This window comes from Camelus bactrianus, chromosome X, assembly GCF_048773025.1.
Source record: "Camelus bactrianus isolate YW-2024 breed Bactrian camel chromosome X, ASM4877302v1, whole genome shotgun sequence".
NCBI classification, from domain to species: Eukaryota; Metazoa; Chordata; class Mammalia; order Artiodactyla; family Camelidae; genus Camelus; species Camelus bactrianus.
Window position 1 is genome coordinate 106,946,709 of NC_133575.1, and position 21,333 is coordinate 106,968,041.

The following is a 21,333-nucleotide window of genomic DNA, read 5'->3' on the forward strand; positions in this document are numbered from 1 at the left end:
GTCTGTGTCAGAAGGACTAGGCATTCTCAGCAATTTATCAGCTAATTCAGTTTTTTAATCTATCTCAAAGATGGAGATCAGTGTGAGTCCAGTCCATGTTTAAATGGCGGCCTGTGCAAGGATGACATTAATTCCTATGAATGTTGGTGTCAAGCTGGATATGAAGGAAAGAACTGTGAATTAGGTAAGTAACTATCTTTGGATTATTCATGGTTCAGAATTTCCCTTTGACACCAGATGAAACTGGAAAATGCAGTATTTATCTATCATATTCTCTCTTAAAAACATACACATTTTTATTGCGGTAAAGAACACTTTACATGAGCTCTACACTCAACACGTTTTGGAGCTTACGGTACACCATTGCTAACTCCAGGCACTACGGTGACAGTCTAGACAGTCGACGTCTAGAACTTACTCATCTCACACAACTGAAACTTCCTACCTGCTTTACAGCAACTCCCCATTTTCCCCTCGCCCCAGCCCCTGGCAAGCACAGCTGTATTCTCTGCTTCTATGTGTCTATTTCAGACACCTCTTACCAGTAGAAGCGTGCAGTACTTGTCCTTCTGTGACTGGCTTATTTCATCTAGCATATCCTCCAGGCTCATCCATGTTGTTGCATACGACAGGATTTCCTTCTTCTTAAGGCTGAGTAATAGTCCATTGTATAAAACATACTTTCAAAGATTATAAACATTCATTTTATCTGTAGTCACAGTTTCCAGGATGAGTTCAAGAAACTACATTAAGAGCAATAATCATATTTGTTAGCTAGTATGAAGTGGTAATGATGTTCCCTGGAATATTAATCCTCAATAACCATATGCACTCAGTTGTATTATGACCCCCATTCTATGCAGATGAGAAAAGTACAACTCAAACAGCTCAAAATCACTGAAGCAGTAAACGGTTGAGCCAGGATTTGAACTTCAGTCTGTCTGACCAAAACCCATGCTTCTAACCACCATCCACAAAAGGCAAAAAAACTAACCCATAAAATTGAACTTATGACTACATCACTATCAATAAAAGCAGCAGAAGTCAACTAAGTATAGAATTGGAGTACGGCGAGGACAGTTCTCCCACATGACAGGCACTTCACACACACAAACTACCTCATATGTTAAATTTGTTTGACAAAAATCAGAGCTCATTACTGAATTTGATTACATTGAATTACATAGAAAATCTAGGATCATTGTGCATCTTTTCTTCTCATAGCCTAGAATATTTTTTCCTGAGAATTTAGCAGCTGGAGCAGTAAACCCCCAAGTCCTTTATCTATCTGTTTATTACCTCTGGATGCAAGATTACCAGTATTGTGATTGTGAAAAGCACAGTGCTAATGACGGATTCTCTTTCTACTCTAAAACTCTAAAAGAATAGAGATGCAATCCTCGGGAAAGAATTTAACACCACAGGCTACATGACTAGGGGCAAAGAGTAGAAAATTAACAGGACTCTATTAAGGCATATGGCAATCCACCTGACATGCAGACGAAAAGGGCAGAAAACAAAATGAAACGCAGCAGCTGTACTTGTCCTATTGAGAAAGGAAAAAAGTCATCTCTAATGTTGTTCAGAAATCCTTTCAGTGCTGAAGAGAAATCCATTGATCTTCTTCCTCTGAGATCTAAAAGATGAAAAGGAATAAAAGATAGGATAAAAGGAGGCAGGGCAAAAGAAAAACAGAAAAAGGAGATGCAGGTAGATGAACTGGTACCCCTGGCTTGGACTCCCATTCCCTCAGGTTCCCAGTGTGAGGACAAACTGATGCCTGGGTTACATTTCCTAGGGGTGTGTTAATTGGTTCAACATCTCTGAAGTTCTTCTTTCATCTGAAAGGTTATGATGTTACATTCAGATCTACCTAGATCAATACGATCCTGCTATAATGGAAATCATGGAAATTTATGGAGTATCAGCTTATATAATATAGCTATTGGAGCTAAGGGGATGAATGACTCAATTAGTCTTGACTAAGAACGAAGGGCACGCTGTAGCAAAGTATGATCAAAACCAGTGTTTAGTAGTAAATATCCCTAAATGTCTTCAGTTTAAAAATAAAGACATTTTAAAAGAGGAGAAGAGCCTTGAGGAGTGTAGATAAAAGCACAAAACTGCTCTAACAGGTTTTGCTACATCTGTGACCCTGTGAGGCTCCATCCACACCGCAAAAGTGTGGAAGTCTACAAGGGGCACCGTCTCGGACCTCCCAGGCTCCCCACATTTTGGTTTGGTCGGGGCTCTGTAGTTACACTGCAGCCTCCACCATACCCACCCTCGAGGGACTCTTGATCTCCCCAGCCCATCTGATCAAGGTTTAGAAAAATCCTTTCAGCGCAGTTAGTTCAGAAACAAAGTGGGGATTCTCTCAAAAGCTCCTGACCTCAGACACTAGTGGAAAGCAGCAACAGCGTACACAAACTCCCACTTAGGCTGCTGCTTCAAACTCACCTAAGGACTCATCTCCAAAGCTGCTGGACAGCACAGGTTCTAGAGTATCTGCACCCCAAGTCCCTGCCTTGTGAAGGGAAGGGGACTGCCGTTAAGAGCCTGTGGTTTTCCTCTTCTCTTGTTCATCAGGCTCCTCTCCGGGGGGGAGAGGTGCAAACATTCAGGGCACGCATTCTAATTAGAACAATTAATTGGCTATTGTGCCCCTCTGGCTGGAATAAAAAGATCACTGTAAGTCCCCAGCTACACATCACATCTGAGTCCTTTTCAGATAAATCAAATCTATGAGAACTTGGTCACTCCTGTCCCTTTTGAGGAGTTCAAGAGGCATTTCCCCACAGTAACATGGGAAAGAAAAAAAAAATCACATAAACACTTTTCTTCATTTTGCTAACATGTCACAGACACTACTGTCTAATTTACTGTGTATTTCTGTGGAGTAGAGAAAATATCTTGAGTTTAGCTGAATAGCAGCATATTCTGTGATAACTTGTTAAATAGAATATCCTTTATCTAAGCTTTGGTTTTCACACCAGTGACCGTATCAGGGAAGATGAAGGCAGAGTAAAATAAAGCAGAACATGGTAAGTTTTGCATGTAGGCATGAGAGGAATTAGAAAGAGGTGTGTGTGCTGTGCTAACACAGACAGAGAACAGATGCTTTGAGATGTTCTTCAACAGATATTCTAGGCACTGAGATCAGCCTCAGGACCAGAAGGACCAGGAAGAACCCGTACCCAACATAGTTCCTGACGTGTGAGTGTGTGATAAATGATTGATGAATGAGGCCCACAGTGACTGTCCCTGAGATCCTGGACTAGACCTCGCTGCTGGAATTCCTTGTGCTATTATTCTATTTCCAGAATCCTGAGTTCTTTATCTGAGGTCAAAAGGCTGCAGATTGGACAGCAATATTGTCCACTGCGTGCACAAACCAAACCAGAGATCAACAGCAGCAGCAACGCACTGGGCCATAAAGAGCAGTGACAAATGAGGAAAATGACGGCAAAGTCTAGTTACTCAGCCAAGGACACAAATCAGAATTGGAAAAACGACCCTGAGTTTACCCATTCCTGTTGCGCATGCCCTGGACCAAACTAGTCAGCACCTACCACCCACCTCTGTTAACTTACCACATATTGACTGAACACTTTCCACAGGTGGTATTTGATTTGGCTGAACACTCTAGTATTGCATTCTAGCAACGAAATGACTGCTAGTACCATGAGAAGAGCCAGGGATGTAATCACCATTAGTGACGGGAAAGATCTTTAATAAATACCTTAATAAGAAAAATAAACATAAAAATAAAATAAACAAAAATAAAGTCTTAATAATTTAATATCTTAAATAAATAAACAGGACCAAGTGCCATCTTTTTGGCTCATGCACTTGGTGGGTTATTGATAGCAAAGGTTAAAGCTCAGGCTGGTTCCTTTGTCTACCAAGCCACAGCTGACTCGCCGCGCCTTATTTCCTAAAGTATCTGTAAGGAACATGAACTAATCATTACATGAGCCTATGCTACCTATGTAAAACACAATTAGAAAATTTAGATCCATCACTCAAAAATCCATAATATACTCCAAAACCATACAGTCACTCTGTTAGCCTGGAACCACCCCCCACCCCCAGACAAAAAGAATCTGTGCCGCAAGCTGCTCTATTAGGGTGTGCAATTCTAGGGACCGAGAGTAAGGGACAGGGGAGTGAGGCCGCGAGGAAAGGAGAACCAGTGTAGGAGGAGTCATCTCTCCTCACCGGCACCTGATTGCTTGATCTCTGGGAACTAGTTTCCAAGAAGCCATATGCTGGCCTCAGGATAGTCAACCTGCGAGGGGAGAAGAGGTGAAAGAATTTGTCCTTCAGCGTCCATCTCCCAGTGGTCCAAAGTTCAGCCTGTGGGGCGTTAACGCCTTCATCAGGTTGTACCTGCTGGGCAGCTGGAGACTTTCGCGTGGCCTCCCCTGCCTCAGCATCAGCAGGGAAGCACCAGGCTGAGAGGGGAGAGGCACACAGGGCAGATGCGAGCCAAGCCCATTCAAGGCTGCACCCATAAGAGGCCAGCAGAAGCCAGGGCAGAGCTCATCACCACAGTGCTGAGGTCAGACACAGATGAGGCTCGGGGCACTAAGGCGGTGCATAAGAGGCGTCTGACATCGTCACTCATTTTCAAACTCCCCGTGTTCTAACTGCCCTGACAAGTGAGCATTTCTATTGAAAGCTGTACTGCTGTCGAGCCAGTAGGTAAGGGGGAAGGGGTCTCCCATTGTGTTGCTGAGCTGCTCTAGAGACAAAAATAGGCCCAAGGGCAGAGCCTGTTTCTCTTAACTCAGCAGGTCTCAGCTAGCAAGCCCTGAATCATGCTACTTTCTATTACTGAGATTGCATAGGAGAAACAAAGGGAAAGCACAGTAATTAGAAAATACAAAATAAGATGGCAGGAACAAGCCAAATATATCAGGAATCACAATTAATGTGAATTGGGGTTAATGACAATTTTCAGTCCGGAGTTAAAATCTAATTGTATGCTATTGATAAAAGAGATACCTAAAATAAAACTACACCAGGAGGCTAAAATAAAGGGATGTAACAAGATTTTTCAGGTAAATGCAAACAAACAAACAAAAAAACTGGTGAAGCAATCTTAATATCCGATAAAATAAAATCCCAATAAAAAGCATCACAAGGGACAAAGAAAGGCACTTCATGTTAATAAGGGAGATTGCATAGGAGAGTAAAGAAAATGTGAGTCACTAGTCTGCTTATGATTGTCAGCACACAAGGTCTTTGGCATTTAGGTCCCTTAAAGGACCCTACTTCATTCTCTTGTGTTGATACATACCCACCTCAGCCAGCTTCAAGTTTGCTTAGAAAAACTGGATTATATTAAAAATAGGAACTTCTATTCAGTAGAATATACTATTTAGGGTGAAAAGGTAAATCACAGAGCAATACATATACCCAATAACTAGAACTCACCTACACTGATAGTGGGAATTTAAATTTGTACAATTATCTTAGAAAACTATTTGGCAGTATCTAGTAAACCTGAACACACGGTCCAATCATTGCACTCGGGAGTATATATCCAGTAATTATGCATCCATATGTTACCAAAAGATATTGACAAGAGTGTTCATGCCAGCATTATACATAAGAGCCAGAAACGGAAACTCAACTCAAATATTTATCCACAGTAAAATGGATGAATACAAGTAGTAATATTTATATAATGGAATATACTATACAGCAAGTAGATGAACTACGGCTATATAAAACATGCATGAAGCTCACAAACAAAATGTTAAATGAAAGACACAGAAGAGTGCATACTGAGAGCTCCTCCTTATATAAAGTTCATGAACAGGTAAAATTAATTCCTTGTTAAAAGTTGGGGTAATAGTAACTTTGGGAAGGAGGAAGGGTGCATTAGGAGAGCTTCTGAGGTGTTGATAACATCCTATGTATGTACTGATCTGATCAATGTTTAAACAAATGAAATCACCTTGTGAAAATTCATACTAAAGTTCCAGGTATTTTTTGGAATATGTTATACTTTAATAAACAGATTTTTTTCATTGCAGTCCATGATTCAGTGAAAGTAGCATTTCTACACCTTCAGTTTGAGGCCAAATCACCATTTTTATGCTTTATTAAGAATTTTATTTTACCTTTTTTTTCTACTCTTAGCTCAAGGCTCCCAAACTCCTCTTCATAAATGTCCCCTTACATCTGACCTATACATAAGTCAGTAGTCTCACGCTCTTTTTAGAAATGCATGTTAAATGATGCTGTTACTGTTGATTGTGCTTTCTTTCAGATGTAACATGCAACAGTAAGAATGGCAGATGCAAGCAGTTTTGTAGAAAGGGCAATGATAACAAGGTGGTTTGTTTCTGTACTGCTGGATACCGACTTGCAGAAGACCAAAAGTCCTGCGAACCAGCAGGTCAAAATCTAAATAAGTTGTTGTTGTTTTAAAGCTCAGCAGATACGTTCTCCAAATCTGTATTTGAACTTTTAGCATTCTAACTAGCCTACATAATAATTTTAATCCCCACTTGTTTCCACTTTCTTTTCAAATCATAGAAAAGATTAGTAGCTTGGACAAATTAATTTTTGAAATTGCATCATCATTTTGAATAGAAATTCTGTAATTGTCTTCCGCCTAAATTCTTTTCTATGTCCAGTTTTTTCCTCTGACCTTTATGTCATGAAGCGATTGATTTGTGTGATCTCTATATACATATTTGTAACTCATCCAGTCAAATTAATGTAGTAATCCTCTAACATAAAAGATACATAAATGACTGATAGGCTTCTAGTAGAAGGATGGGCAACTTTAAGCATCATCTGTCTGGGTGTGGCCAGTTTACTCTGAGGAAGTTATTTCCCATCCTTCGGTCTCAGGCTGAGTTCACATGCTTGGCATCAGAATAGTTCCGACAACCAGCTGTTTTAAGTTGTGTCAGGCTGATCAGCACAGTCTATACAGAGGTGGACAAAGCAATGTTTCCCAGTCATGTCAACCATGCCACCATGTTGACAGCTGACTGGTGTGTTCAGAGCATCTCCACTCCACACTCATATTGCTCTTCTCTGAAAATGATAGTAGAAACTTGGATTGTTAAAAAAAAAAAAACAACAAAGTAGACTCCACAGGGTCAATTATATTTGATAAATGAGGGCCCTTTTTGAAGCAAACTAGATATAATTTCTTTGGCATTTCCAAAGCCTGGTATCTTATTACACTGGTACATTAAATCATGCACCATTCCTCTGCAACTGGGTTCGATACCTATCTCAGCAATGCGCCCGGCAGAGGAAATTAAAGAAAGGACCAGAAGTCAAGAGTATCCATGCTGCACTAAAATGAAGTCTCTCATGCTCCAAGGGCCTGCCTGCCCCCTGTCCTTCTACCTGGTTCTTCACATGCACTGCTTCAAACTAGCCTACTATGGGAGGAGTGTGTATATATCTGTTTTAACCTCCGAAACCTAACTTCCAGGGAGGCAGACAGCCGTGTAGCTAAACCCTTATAAGCCCTTCTCTGTTACAAGAGAGAAAAAAAAAAAGAACTACAAACCCCCTCCAACTATTAAATGTTATATCTGAATATAGCCTTAGCTTTAGCAGAATAAATAGGCCCAACCTAAAATAAGCTTTTCTGGCTTTCAATAGTAATAGTCTTCTTCTCAAGCCATTGTTGATGATTTATATTTATACATAAGTATTTTGAACTAATTTCCTGTTTTCCCAACTACATGCTGTCTCCGTGATACTTTGCCACAGCTGGTTGCTATAGAGATGTCTGTTATAAGGGATATGGATGGAAGGAAAGTGAGAAATGAAAATGAAATGTGAGGTGACTTTGCTTGACTACAAATTTCCACTCTGGTTGTCCCCAGTGTATCAGTAGATGATTTCTTTTCTTTAAAAAATAAACCAACCCAAGGTCAAAGGTGGCCAGTTCCCAGGTAGATGTGGCTGTAATGATCACATTAACAATTTATTTCGTTAAAACTTGACAGCCAGGTAATTAAATCGCAATAATCTCTCTCCAATGGATACCTATAGTCTACCTTGGAATCTAGAAGGCATTCTAGTGCATAAAAGAAATCCTGTTAGTGGGGACGGTAGAGCTCAAGAGGTAGAGTACATGCCTAGCATGCAGAAGGTCCTGGGTTCAATCCCCAGTACCTTCTCTAAAAATAAACCTAATTACTTCCCCCCGCAAAAAAAAAAAAAGAAAAAATTTAAAAAGAAATAAAAAGAAATAAAAGAAATCTTGTTAACAATAAGCAGCAGATGTCCCATTTACCTGATTCTAAAATCAGAGTTACACGGCATCAACCACCAGACTTCAATTCAGGGACAGTGCTTGCGAATAAGCCTTTTTAGTAAAGAAACTAAACAGAAAGTCATCAGACTTCATACAAGTCTTACAAAATTTGATTCTGGAACACCTATTCTACTTCCGTAAAGATGATGGATTCCTGAGCCAAATGTCCTTTTCATGAAGGGCTGGAAAACTTTCTATGAAAATAATGCAATTAACCTTTTAGTTTGAGACTATATTTACTGATTCGATTTTTTAAAATATTGATGGGTCTGCTGCTCAGAATTGACAAGGATGGGCCTCATTCTCGACTTTTGTAACATATGTCCTGCTTGCCAATGAGAAATATCAGAACACTATTTTTTTTTCCATTTTTCTAGTGCCATTCCCATGTGGAAGAGTTTCTGTGTCAGACACTCCTACGACGTTCACCCGTGCTGAAACTATTTTTTCCAATATGAACTATGACAATTCTTCTGAAGCGGAAATAATTCTGAATAACACCACTCAAAGCAACCAATCTGAGGATCTGACTCGAATTGTTGGTGGAAAGGACGCCAAACCAGGTCAATTCCCTTGGCAGGTACTCTATACCCTATACTGTGTGAAAACTGGAGCCCAGTGGGCAAGGCACAGACCAGGTGGGAGGCTGAGGCCAGGACACTAGACAGACCTATTGGGGTGAGGAAGTGTTTAGGCAAGTTTAAGCTCTAAGCAGCATAAGGAAGCCCCCCCAGGTGAGGAGCTGGTGAAAGAGGAGTCCAGGGACAGCTACCATACAAGGTCAAGGAGAGTTTGGCATCAAGGAAATAACAAAAAAATTTCAGACAAGCAATGTGGAGGTCAGGAAGCAAGGTCACAGGTACTGGCGCTCTGGGTACTACTTCCGCTTCAGCCCCTGGGAGAACTGGTGACAGGAAGTCTCTGGGTCCAGAGAACCTGGATTATTTCAAAGGGATTTCTGAAAGGGCTCAGGAAAGATTAAGGCAAGAACTGGGTTACTGGAACCAGGGCATGTGAGACAGGGGCTTGGGCCAAGGCTGCAGCTCCCAAAGTGTGGTAGCATCAGAATCACCTGAGAACTTGTTAGGAATGTAAATTTTCATGCTATACCCCAGACCTGCTGAATCAGAATCTCTGGGGCCGGGGCCCAGAAATTCGTGCACTAACAAGCCCTTCAGGTGATTCTGACAGACTCTACAGTTTGAAACTCACTGGTCCAAACAAACTTGTTATAGAAGCTAGGGTCCAAAACACCAACTAGCGGACTCATGGTACCTAGTCCCACATTTCTCCAGGTGTGATCTGCAGACAACCCACAGGAGAATCACCTGTGCACGCCTGAACTAACCAACAGCTAGATTTGTAGCAAAACCTGGTTGTAACTCAGCCTACAGCTAAAGCCTAAGTGATTCCATTGGAGAGGAGTCAACCCCAGAGGCAAGGAGCCAGGCTGGTCCTTATATAAGACCAATAAGGTAACTACAAGCCCATGTGGCTATTTAAATTTAACTTAACTACCATTAAATAAAATTAAAGATTCATTTCCCTTAGTAACACCTGCCACATTTCAAGTGCACAGGAGCCACATGTGGCTAGTGGCTACTGTATTGGACAGAACACTTCCATCACTGCAGAAAGTTCTGTCGGACAACATTTGTAACAGTTTAGTCAAACATAAAACTCCCTAATGGCCACAATCATATGATTCTGTAGGAATATCAAGGACGCTTCACTCCAAAATACTTTCTCTACCGAGGTTTAAACCTTTGCCATCAGAGACCAATAGCTTTAAAGACTTTTCAATCATCAAATGGGTAACAATTTAAGCCAGAATCAGGTAAATGTCCCCAGGTCTAACACCACTGGAATTTTTTTAGACTAGTTATGTGTCCATTCAAGATTCTTCAGATTGCCTGCAATTTTCCCATATAATGCTGTAATACTGAACATACACCTGGGAGTAGGGATTGGCACAGACGTTGTGGAGAATGGTACTGAAGGGTGGCAGAGCATCACAACCAAGACTTTACAGTTTCCTTTCTTACACATTTGCTTTTAATGGTATTTGTTGGACTTGATTTTAGAGCCAATAAAATACACTGTACATTCCTTTACACCCCCTCTGCCCCCTACTTTAGCATCCCACCAGCACTGTTTCCCTCACCCACCATGACCATCCTTCACTCATCCACATCTTTACTCTCCTTCACACTCTTTGTAAGACTGACCATCTCCATTGACCTTTCATTGAACAATCCATCTTGGGCCCAGCCACTCTAATTACGCTTTTATTCTACCTAACATCCATGTATCTAATTCTAATTTTACTGTTTTCTTGTGCATTTTATTTTCACTATGTGCCAAACTTCCACGGATAAGGTGGTTAGAACAAAAGATCCTACTTTATAATTATCTTCCTTGGGCTTGCGGGACATAAAGCAGTGACTATAGTGGAGAACCCAGGGCTGTTTTATTAGCTAAGATGACTTCCCTTAAAAAAAAAAAAGACAAACCCAGGATGCATGTATTTTGGGCTTAGCATTGTCCTCTTGTCATCCCAGAAATGAAACGGCAAATAGACTTAAATGAGAGCTAAATAAAGGCGGGGGTTATAAAATATCACAGAATGTCTGTTCTCTACCCAACCCCTTTAAGCCAGATGCTTGCCAATGTTTCAACAATGCAAGTCTTTCCTAATAGAAATTTTAGTAAATCTATCAAGCTATTTTTTTTAAGCAGAAGAAACTATTAGAGCTGGTTAGAACTGTACTACAAAGAAGATATAAATGCTACCCAACATTTCAAGTCTGTCCATGTCCTCCTCACTTACAGTGTACCTGTTGTCTCTTTCCTATTAAGTGTAGCTAAGATCATTTGGAATGTTCAAGATCACTCATCCACACGTGTGCACACAAGTTCACTCCCTATTTCATCCATATAAAGTAAGGTTCCTGACTGTAGAGGTACCAAGCGCTAGGTTTTAGTCTTTTCCAAAGGTGAAGAGCTGCACTACTTTCTAGGATACTTGAGAAAGACCCTTTCCTATTTCCACACTGATTCTTTCTCACCAGAGAACTGTCTCTCCACACCCACCTGCACTCAGTTTCTCTCAAAAGGTTACTGGTTTTCAAAAATAGGAGATAAACTATTTTTAGGCGAAAGTACAAAAGGCACTTTTAGACAAAGAGGAAAGAAGAAATGAAACCAAGCAGAATCTCTACCCGTTCGTGGATAAGCCAGCTCCGCCCTATCACGCCCAGGTGGAAATACTTGATCTGATTGCAGACAAGACTGCAATACACCTGCTGCAGCCAAGGCATCAAGAGAAAGCAAGCAACAGCTGGGGTTTCAATGGCCAAACTAGATTTGTGGCTCTGACATATGAAATACTGGTTAGCAACGTCACCTAGAAAAGAGTAATTCAAAACGCTGAAACTTCAGTAAAAGGGGAAGGGGTAAGAAATCCCATAAAAAAGAACGTAGGGAATTTACTTTCACCTGGAGTAACGAACAGTTTGAACGAAATGTAAATCTTCCCTCTAGTTAAAGAAAAGGTTTAGGTGAGCTATTTGCAAGAGCTAAAGGACTACAAGAGAAAGAGGACAATGACTTTTTCTTTGTGGACTTAGCGGTGAAAGTTCCAGGCAGGTGGGTCGATTTCGGCCCTGGTTAAGAAAGTTCCAGGCAGGTAGGTCGACTCCGGCCCCGGTTAAGAAACCCTTTCCCACCACTAGGGTTGGCTACTTGGGCTGGGAAGCCTAGGGAGAAGACACTGGTTGAACAAATGTTCGTGGAATTATTGACATAAAGAGCTGCCCTGTCCCTGGGACAGCAGCGGCGGGATAACCCCATCCCGGCGAGTGTCAAGGGCTCGGGTTCACCTGCTGGGAGATGGGCCAGGGCAGGCGAGGGGACCTAGGCCACCCTGTCCAGCTTTGATACCCTAAGAAGCTAGGTTCACCTCCCACACAGCTCGTCTGCAGCCGCATTGATTTCTTACCTTGCTCCGAAGCTTTCGGCTCAGCTTCCGGGCGAGAGGCAAAACCCGCGGCAGCTGCGCCGCTTTTAACCTCAGGAGCTTCCCAGAAACCCCCGCGCTTCCCGCCGCCCTGGCCCCGCCCTATCCGAAGCCAAAGGCGCAGGCGCGTTTGTCTGACCTCTGACCTTTAGCCCGGCTTCACGGCGACCGGAGAGAGGGGCGGAGGGAGGCGTGAGGCTGGTTTCCTTCATTTTCCCTCCAGATACCCAGCAGTGGGCTCAGAGCCCTTCTAGAACTCAGAGAGAGGAAGCAGGGACTCTGCATGGACACTTAGGCCCTCCTTCCCAAGAGAGGAGGCGACAGGGTTAACTGCACTATATAGGAACAGAAAGGATATTTCCTAGAGTCAGTATGTCCTTAGCGGAGTGGGAAACTATAAAAGAATGCGAATTTCATACAGCTACAAAGGGAAGCAATGAAAAATTTGAACATTAGAGAAAAAAGGGAAATCGCCACGCCTATACTATGAGACCACCTTCATCAGCAGCTTAAAAGTGAGAGATCTGAGGAAGCAGCACCGCCTTTGGCTTCCTAAAGCTTTCATTTGGTTTTGGTCCGTCGCGCTTGACCCTGCGGGCCTGCAATTCTGAGCAAGCGCAGACCTGCCCCCCCAGAGCTCCGCCCACCTCTTCTGCGTTGGGTTAGGATCTGTCTGGCCCTGTGTGTGAAGAAGTGCCTGGTCTTTCTCTTTTGTTCTATTGTGGGCCTGAAGTTCTGTATTAGCCATATTTATTCCACATTTAGTAATTTGAAGATCATTCTACGAGATTGAAAAAACAGAATACAATGGAAACCAAGTGGTTAAGTTTTCCTTACTCCTTTATATTATGTTGTATCGTATACAATTGCCAATATTTAGCCATTTTCACCGACAAAATATGTCTTGAGAAGCAGTCTGTCTATTCCTTACTCTATTCTTGGCCTAAATAGTCTTTAAAATGTCTTAGCATTTTCCCCAGTCTTGGCTTTCCTCAGCTTTGGCCTGAAGCTATCCTTAAAGGTACCCGAGCTCTTGACCTATACACCTACCTACACAGACGCAATCCCTTCCATTTGGTTAGGACACACCCCTGCGGCAGAAAGCATGGAGTTACCATGTGTATGAAGCATAACTTTTTCTTTTTGGTGAGGGGGATTGGGAGGAAGATGTTACATGAAGGTCCTAAAACTAGAGAAATATCTTCACCTGGAAAAGGTAACCCTCTATTTTTCCTAGTTCAGATGATAAAGTTACAATCAGCAGAAATAAAAACATGACATATGTAATCTCACCTGGGCCCACAAAACTATTTTGGATAGGACATTTAGACAATTATTCTCTAGGATGGTTTGATGAAATCTGTTTCAATGACTAGTTTAGTTAACCATTAAAAACCAAAAGTGAGCATCCCCTCTGGGCCCAGAGAAATGAAGTAGGGCCAATGGCGGGGCGAAACACACCTGTGAGCATAACAAGCTGTATATTGTGCAGAAATGGTTTTGCTCTTTATGTGAGAGAATGAGTACGCAAAGAAAAAATGTTATCGTACAGCTGGAGGTGGCTAGGAAGGGCAAAAATGGGTTTACTGAAATCACAGGGAAAGGCCAGATTCGAGTTAAAAGGTTAGGAAGGGAACAACAGGGTAGCAGCTATTACTCTGGGCTTTCATTATCAACGAAGAACATCAGAACAGATATGTGAATGTGTATTTTGCATATGCGTGTGTGTATGTCTGAAAGAGAAAACAGGCTCCTCTTAGGATATGACAAACATGAAAATATTTGACAGATCAGAAGTTGGATGCCTTGCTCAGAACATATGCTTTCCCATTTTTCCCACCATTCTCTTATCCTTGGCCAAGCAGACAGCTCATCCCCAAATAGCTAATATTTAGATAGCTGTGATCCTGAGGTAGCCAAGCAAACATTCCAAAACCAAGTCACTTGTAATATCTTTAAATGCAAATATATTTAGGGCTTTTCCTTGGCAAAGATGTTTGCTAAAATTTCTAATACCACTCAGGGATTGGCAAAACAAACAAACAAACACACTCTTCAGGCTTAAGAGAACATCACTGTATTTCTCAGCCATCCACCAGAAAGGCATAGAAGCTCCAGGTAGCAAGTCTTTGGCAGAAGTCAGACTAGCTACATCATTGTCTCTGTGCCCCAGGGCTGTGGCTGTCATTCAGTCTGGCCCAACTAGCCCATTAAGCTGGGAGGTGTCCAATTCACCTCTAATACAGAGAAGCACCATTATATCATTGTGAATTCTTAACTCCAGTTACTTGAGCAGACGTATTCAGTTGTAATCATTAGGCCCAATATAGAAGTGTTGCCCAAATTTGCTCGGTGATGAAAATTAGCTGAGGTCTGGGCCAGCTTCATGAGCTGGTGACCAGTGCACTCACACAGGGCCCTGCATTCAGAAAGAAGCCACATTTAGAGTCCAGCGCTTTTTAGGGTTTTTTGGGGGGGTAGGTGATAGGTTTATTTAGTAATTCATTTATTTTAATGGAGGTACTGGGGCTTGAACCCAGGACCTCGTGCATGCTAAGCATGCACTCTACCACTGAGCTATACCCTCCCCTCTGGAGTCCAGTGCTTTGCATTTGTGTCTTATAACTCAAGTTCAATGAGACAGTGGAGCACGTGTGTCCTGGGGACCTGGAACCTCAGATCATCACACCTCTCGGGGATGGATTCTTAACCTCCCTCTCCCCTATCCCCTGGTGCCTTGGCTAGGTCTGCCACCCCCTCTCCACAGCTGCCAGATGACCACTGCCATCCCCAACCCTTGGCACACTGACATAGACTCCCTCTCCATCCCAACAGCTACTGTTGTCACCCTCCTCTGGCACAGGTGCAGGGAGGATTGAAGTGGGGTGCACAGACTCCCTGCCATTTAGGGAGGGGGCTTGGCCACATGGTATCTGGGGACTAGAAATGTGTCACAGTACATTTGGAGGGTGAATGGCAAGGGCGAGCCTCTTGCCTACCTTCATTCCAGGTATTGAGCACATCCCGGCGTGGAAGCTGCAATTCCTTGGGCGTCACGCCTTCGCTGTTGATTGCTGCTGTGGGCCAGCGGGAAGGGAAGACTGACTTATCCTTCCCCCTGCTGGGGCACAGGGTGTCAGTCCAGTGGCTGGTGGCAGAGGGGACCTGGCAGCTGAGGGGTGCGTTTGTGCTCGCATGCTAAATTGCAGGCTGCAGGCCCTGGGCATCTGTGAGCATCTGCACTCCCCCAATGAATATCCCCCACACCTGAGGGAGCACAACAGTAAACAGTCAATTTAAAGCCCCGTGATAGCTAGGTTGTGCGTGACCACAGACAAAATGACAAAGTTTTGTATTTTAGTATCTTCAATGACGTTTTTCCTGGCTTTTGAACCAGGAGCCCCCATCTTTTCATTATGCAACAAGCCCCACAAATTATGTGACCAGCTCTGCCTGGAGGGAGCGCTTTTAATGCATAAAGACCACCAAGCTTGGAAATTCTGAAACAGAATTTCTCAAATTTGATTATGCATAAGGATATTCTAGAGATCTTCATTTTCTCCTGTCCCGCCCACCAAATATTCTGAGTAAGTCTTGGTGGGCTCCCAAAACTGCATTTCGCAAGCATCCCAGATGATGCTACTGCGATTGGTCCACCGGGCGGACTAGGGTTTGTATCCCAGCCTCACCACTCACTAACCTTAACTAACCTCAGTTTGCTCATCTGTAAGTGAATGTTACTATCACTGTACAAAGTGTTGTATTATTAAATGTACATAAAACACTTAGCACAATGATTAGTCCATAGCAAGCCATCAATAACTGTTCAAAAAAAATTAAGAAGATTGTGAAGCCTGGGTGGTGGGTACACTGGGGATTATTATACTATTACATGAGTTTTCCTATATTTCATAAATACAAAGTAACAGCTAGAATGAGAGGGAAGGCCTGGGTCCAGAAAAGAGGGTCAGAGGCTTTCAGGGAGTTAACCCCACAAGTCTCCAGGTAGGAGGCTAGTGCTTTAGTGTCTAGGGCTTAGCAAGTGTTCAGTAAATCGAATTCAGGACAAAAAGAATCTTCACTAGCATATACCCCCAAGGACCTTCTCAGACTCACTCTTGAAAGGATTGAGCCCTCCCTTTCCCTAGTTTCCTAGTTTATGATGAATGGGTTTACGCCTGGGGCTACGTGTGCTTTAGTAAAAGGGCATCAGTTCACCTGGGCTAGTCTGTGCCCACAAAGGGTTTACCAAATGTTGAGTGTGCCCTCTAGTGTTCACATTTCTCAGCTTTCTTCCCGAAGAGGTGGCTCAAGGCCCTGGCATACACAGGAAGTGAAATTCTCCAAGTTGATCTAGACATTGAGGTGGTAAAAATAGTCATTGTCCACTCTGGTTATACAACGAAGGTACAGATGAAAGAATGGATTGGCCTCTTATCTAATAATGCCCAGGCTCAAAGCAGCACCCAGACACCTTTGTCCACTCTGCCCAAAAATCAAGTGTAGCTTAGTAGAGATTTTAGGACAGAGGCAGCTTGCAGATCCAGTCAGGAGAGTCAAATGTGGTTGGGGGAGACTAGAAGGAGCGCAGAAGTCCTGCCGTTGCCTAGTGCCTGATGGCCATGAGCACAGCCCTTATGGAGGCCACAGGTCTCATTTCATATTATTCTAGTTTAGAAAGGGCTTTAAAAGGCCTCTTGGAAAAATCAGTCATTTTTCTCTTTTAAATGACCTGTAGCAAGATTTCCTCACACAGGGACAGGAGACTCAGTCATAACTATTGATCTTAAGGAGTCAAGTCATTGCGTTTCTGAATGTACCTGCCGTATCCCCCTGAATCAGTCCATGCTATCAGAGAACCTGACTCACCTGGAGAAGGAATCCAAGGGCCCTACATCAGCAAAAGAAGCCATTTCCTCAGGGTTGCCTCATTTCGAGCTCCTCCTGGTTCCACAGGACGTTGTCTTCAAAACAGTTACAGAAATGGCTTTTTTAATTGTGCTCCAGAAACACGAATTCATCTTCAGAGCTGACACTTTCCAGAAACACTGCACTTCTGCCAGGACCTGGAAGCCAACTTTTTGCCCACTCCTATCAATGGCACACATATTTATTTTGTTCTGGATCAAATATATTAGGTAGTAAGATTCATGATTTTGTTTCGACAGGTCCTTTTGAAGAGGAAAACTACTGCATTCTGTGGTGGTTCCATCATTAATGAAAAATGGGTGGTAACTGCAGCCCACTGTATCGAACCTGGTGTTAAAATTACTGTTGTCGCAGGTAAATAAAGAGTGATAGTAATCTGCAGAATCTCTAGATCTTCTCTGTAATGGGTATTTCATATTTTACTAAGGTCTAATAAGATCATGGCTAAATAAGGTGAACAGGTGGTCGAGGGGCCATCTTTTCAAAATCCAACTTGTTCCATCCTCCAAGGCCCTGATACTGTTTTGGTGTAACTTTATCAGTGCTCACCTCGGTGCCGTACAAGTATCTACTGATGTTTCCGGTCCACACCAGACTGAGCCTTCTGCCAAAGACATGTCATGTCACTAATCCCAGTATCTCTGGCACCCAGCACAAGCTGTAGCCTTCCCTCAGTTAACATTTGAATGAAGAACCAAATGAATGTACTATGTGCTCAAAAAAATGGATCAAAATGCTTGAAATTGGGAAAGCCTAGGATAATTCATAACAAATAGTTTCACTATCACTTGTGAACAATGTAAGGCCGGTGACAGCCTGGGTGAACAGAACCACCTAACTGATGGTCCTGAGTGGCTTTTTGGTCTGCAAAGTATGCATTCGCCCTCATTACATTTTACCAAAATTCTAATAATGTAAGAATAAGATCTTTGAGTGACACATAACTGAGTATTCATAACCTAGGCATAAGTTGTCAATCAGTGTGTCATTAAGTTAATTTTTAAAATTTTGCTACAGTGAATATGACTATTGTTAGGCTGGAAAAAGACGAATCATACAAATGCTTTTATAAGTAATGTACAGCATGAAATTATTGTATTATTGGCAGATTTTCATTATTCCTCTTTAATTTAGTGTTGTGATAAAATAATTTTATCGTGTGTTATCAAAAATTTGGTAATCAGAAGTATAACAGAAGCACACAAAAGTTGAAAACCATTATCCTAAAGGTGCAAGTGAGAAGACTTTTTCATGTGTATTTATTGACTCCTCTTTGAAATAATAATAAATGTGCATTTATTAGTGTAAAAAAAAGAATAAGATCTTTGACACTTGGCTGCCAGTTAATGTAGTGATGCGGAGTGGACACTTGGAGAATCTGTTTCATTATGTGGAAGACGTTTTGCGACTAAAGAGAAATGTCTTTTTGATGGGTGAACATAAGCCACTGGCTAAGTAAGTGATGCTAGGTGGATGTTGGGAAAATGTGTTTCTTTATGGGAAAGACTGTGACTGAAAAAGAAATCTCTTTTCCATAGGAGAGCATAACGCCGAGGAGACAGAACCCACAGAGCAAACGCGAAATGTGGTCCGTGCCATCCCTCACCACAGCTACAACGCCAGTGTTAATAAGTACAACCATGACATTGCCCTTCTGGAACTGGATGAACCCCTAACGCTAAACAGCTACGTCACCCCGATTTGCATTGCAGACAAGGAATATACGAACACCTTCCTCAAGTTTGGATCAGGCTATGTGAGTGGCTGGGGAAAAGTCTTCAGCAGAGGGCGATCGGCTTCAATTCTTCAGTACCTGAGTGTTCCACTTGTTGACCGAGCCACATGCCTTCGGTCCACAAAGTTCACCATCTACAGCAACATGTTCTGTGCCGGCTACCATGAGGGAGGGCGTGATTCATGCCAAGGAGATAGTGGGGGACCTCATATTACTGAAGTGGAAGGTACCAGTTTCTTAACTGGAATTATTAGCTGGGGCGAAGAGTGTGCAGTGAAAGGCAAATATGGAATATATACTAAGGTCTCCAAGTATGTCAACTGGATTAAGGAAAAAACAAGGCTCAATGATAGAAGAAAACAAGGATGACATATTTGGGACTGAAAATGAATAAGGTCCTTCACTAACTAATCACTTTCTCATCTCTTTAGATTTGAATCAATACCTTCTATGAACAGTTTTTCTCTTTCCAGGGAGAAGTCTAGCTAGAATTCATATTTTGCTAGAATAAGTAGACTAGAAAATAGAATCTTAGAGAAGTATACTGTGGTAGGAAATTATGACCATTCCTCCAGGTCCAACCCTTGACAAAATCATGATGTTCGGTTTTTCATCCTGCCCATCAGGCACTCTGTTCCTCCACTGGAGCAACTCCCTGCTTTTCTCTCCTTAGCAGCATTCCATGTTCCAGTTCTTTCTTACCTCTCCCACCAAAACATCAGAACTTATTAGATCTGTATCCAGGATATTTAGTCCAGTCCATCACAGGGCCAGGACCACACTCATAAAGGAAGAACACAGGAGCAGCTGACAGGTTAAAACTCATCAGAAACACTGCTTCTTTTTTGGTACCCTTATTCCTGCATCCTTTATCTTTTCCAACTCCTAATCCCCAAATCTGTTTTCCTCTCTATCAAACCCAGACTTGCTTTCTGTTTGGTCTTGGACTTGCTTTTCATAGCATAGAGATGAAGTAAGATGCCTGAATGTGGAGGAAGAGTTCCTCTCAGAGAGTCACATTATAAAAATACATACATCCTGGAAGGAATGACCTATCAGAATAGTTGCCTAAGAGCTTGTAGTTACAATGATACGCGAACTGGCATGTCATTGTAACTAAGAGAACTGACATCAACTCAGGTTTATTGTCCCCCGTCTGGAAAAATGTTAACAGAAAGAGGAGAGCAGTCAGTTTGCAAGTACAACTAGTAGACTCTTCAAGGAAGAATCCATCAGTGCATCTCCAGTGCTGTCCAGGGCTAAGGAAGAAGTTGCCCAGATCAGAGAACATGAGCATCATTCCTCGTTAACTGGTGTCTCCCCACAGTGGAGAGGGGTGCACCTGGCTTACAGACATGAGCCATTCCAGTGAGCCAACAAATTCCCCTTTTCTGGTTCCATGCTCACTAAGCAACTTTTTTTATTATAATTAGGCCTTCTATATTGTATTTTCTAGAGGGTTGCTGACCAACCAGCACATCAATCAATCACATCAACACTTCAATCTGTTAGAATATTTCCCTTTTCGAATTAAATTGGTGTTCTGATTCATACCTTGGCTTTTTGCGCGTTTGCGAGTGCTTACTACACTACTACACAGCAATTGCTCAATAAATGTTAGCTGAATCTGAATCCGTGTTTATCCCACAGTAGGAATCATGAGAAGAGGCCATGCTTAAATAAAAATAACGCCTAGGATTGAAGTTTCATGAACAAATGAAAGAAATCAGTTCGGCTAAAAGAGAGAAAGAGGAGACACTGTAATTGTCCACCTTAGGTTTAAAGGATACTGATTCATACACGGAAATACGTTACTTCAAATTTGAATGGGGAAAGGTCTGTAGCCCCAGCGCTCTGCACTTGGTAAAAGTGAGCCTCCCTGGCCTTGTTGCCATGGCGACCACCCCTTACAAAGGCAGCAATGGAGGCATGGCCTTATACCTCCTCTGATTGGTCCTCCCTGTGGCAGAGGGAGGAGCTCCTGGGTCCATCAGTCTCCAAGCCACAGTTAACCTTTATCCCATGCACTCAAAAATGACTGTTTTCATCAGGAGCCATGTGTCGCATGTTGCCACCAAGATACACATAGGGCCTTTAAGTCCACCTAAGAACCAGGGCTTCAGATCCAGGCCCTCGCTAGCTTCTACCCAGAGCATGTGCAGTCGCCATATAAGAATCATTAGTGCTTTCAACATCGCTGTAGCTACTTAACCTAAATGGGCTGAAACATGCTGCTGCAATATTGGAAGTGACAGATTAAAACAGAACTCTTGCTGAGTGAGGAAAAGTTTGTTAATGTAGTGTGGTCATTTCAACTTGCTGTTTAAGTCTGATTGTTCTTGATTC

At 42.4% G+C, this 21,333-nt stretch overlaps 1 protein-coding gene across 3 annotated transcripts in view; it reads left to right on the forward strand.

Moving 5' to 3' along the window:
• F9 (coagulation factor IX) overlaps window positions 1–20,538 on the forward strand; it is a 30,295-nt gene extending 9,757 nt beyond the window's left edge. For 2 of the 3 annotated variants that reach the window (XM_010952528.3, XM_045514901.2), the window contains exons 4-8: window positions 71–184; window positions 6,284–6,412; window positions 8,683–8,885; window positions 17,492–17,606; window positions 18,791–20,538. In XM_010952528.3, coding sequence (XP_010950830.1) covers window positions 71–184; window positions 6,284–6,412; window positions 8,683–8,885; window positions 17,492–17,606; window positions 18,791–19,356 — 1,127 coding nt within the window. In that variant the 3' untranslated portion in view covers window positions 19,357–20,538. The remainder of the gene's footprint in view (window positions 1–70; window positions 185–6,283; window positions 6,413–8,682; window positions 8,886–17,491; window positions 17,607–18,790) is intronic. The other variant, XM_045514902.2, reaches the window with a different exon arrangement.
• The last annotated feature ends 795 nt before the right edge of the window (window positions 20,539–21,333 follow it).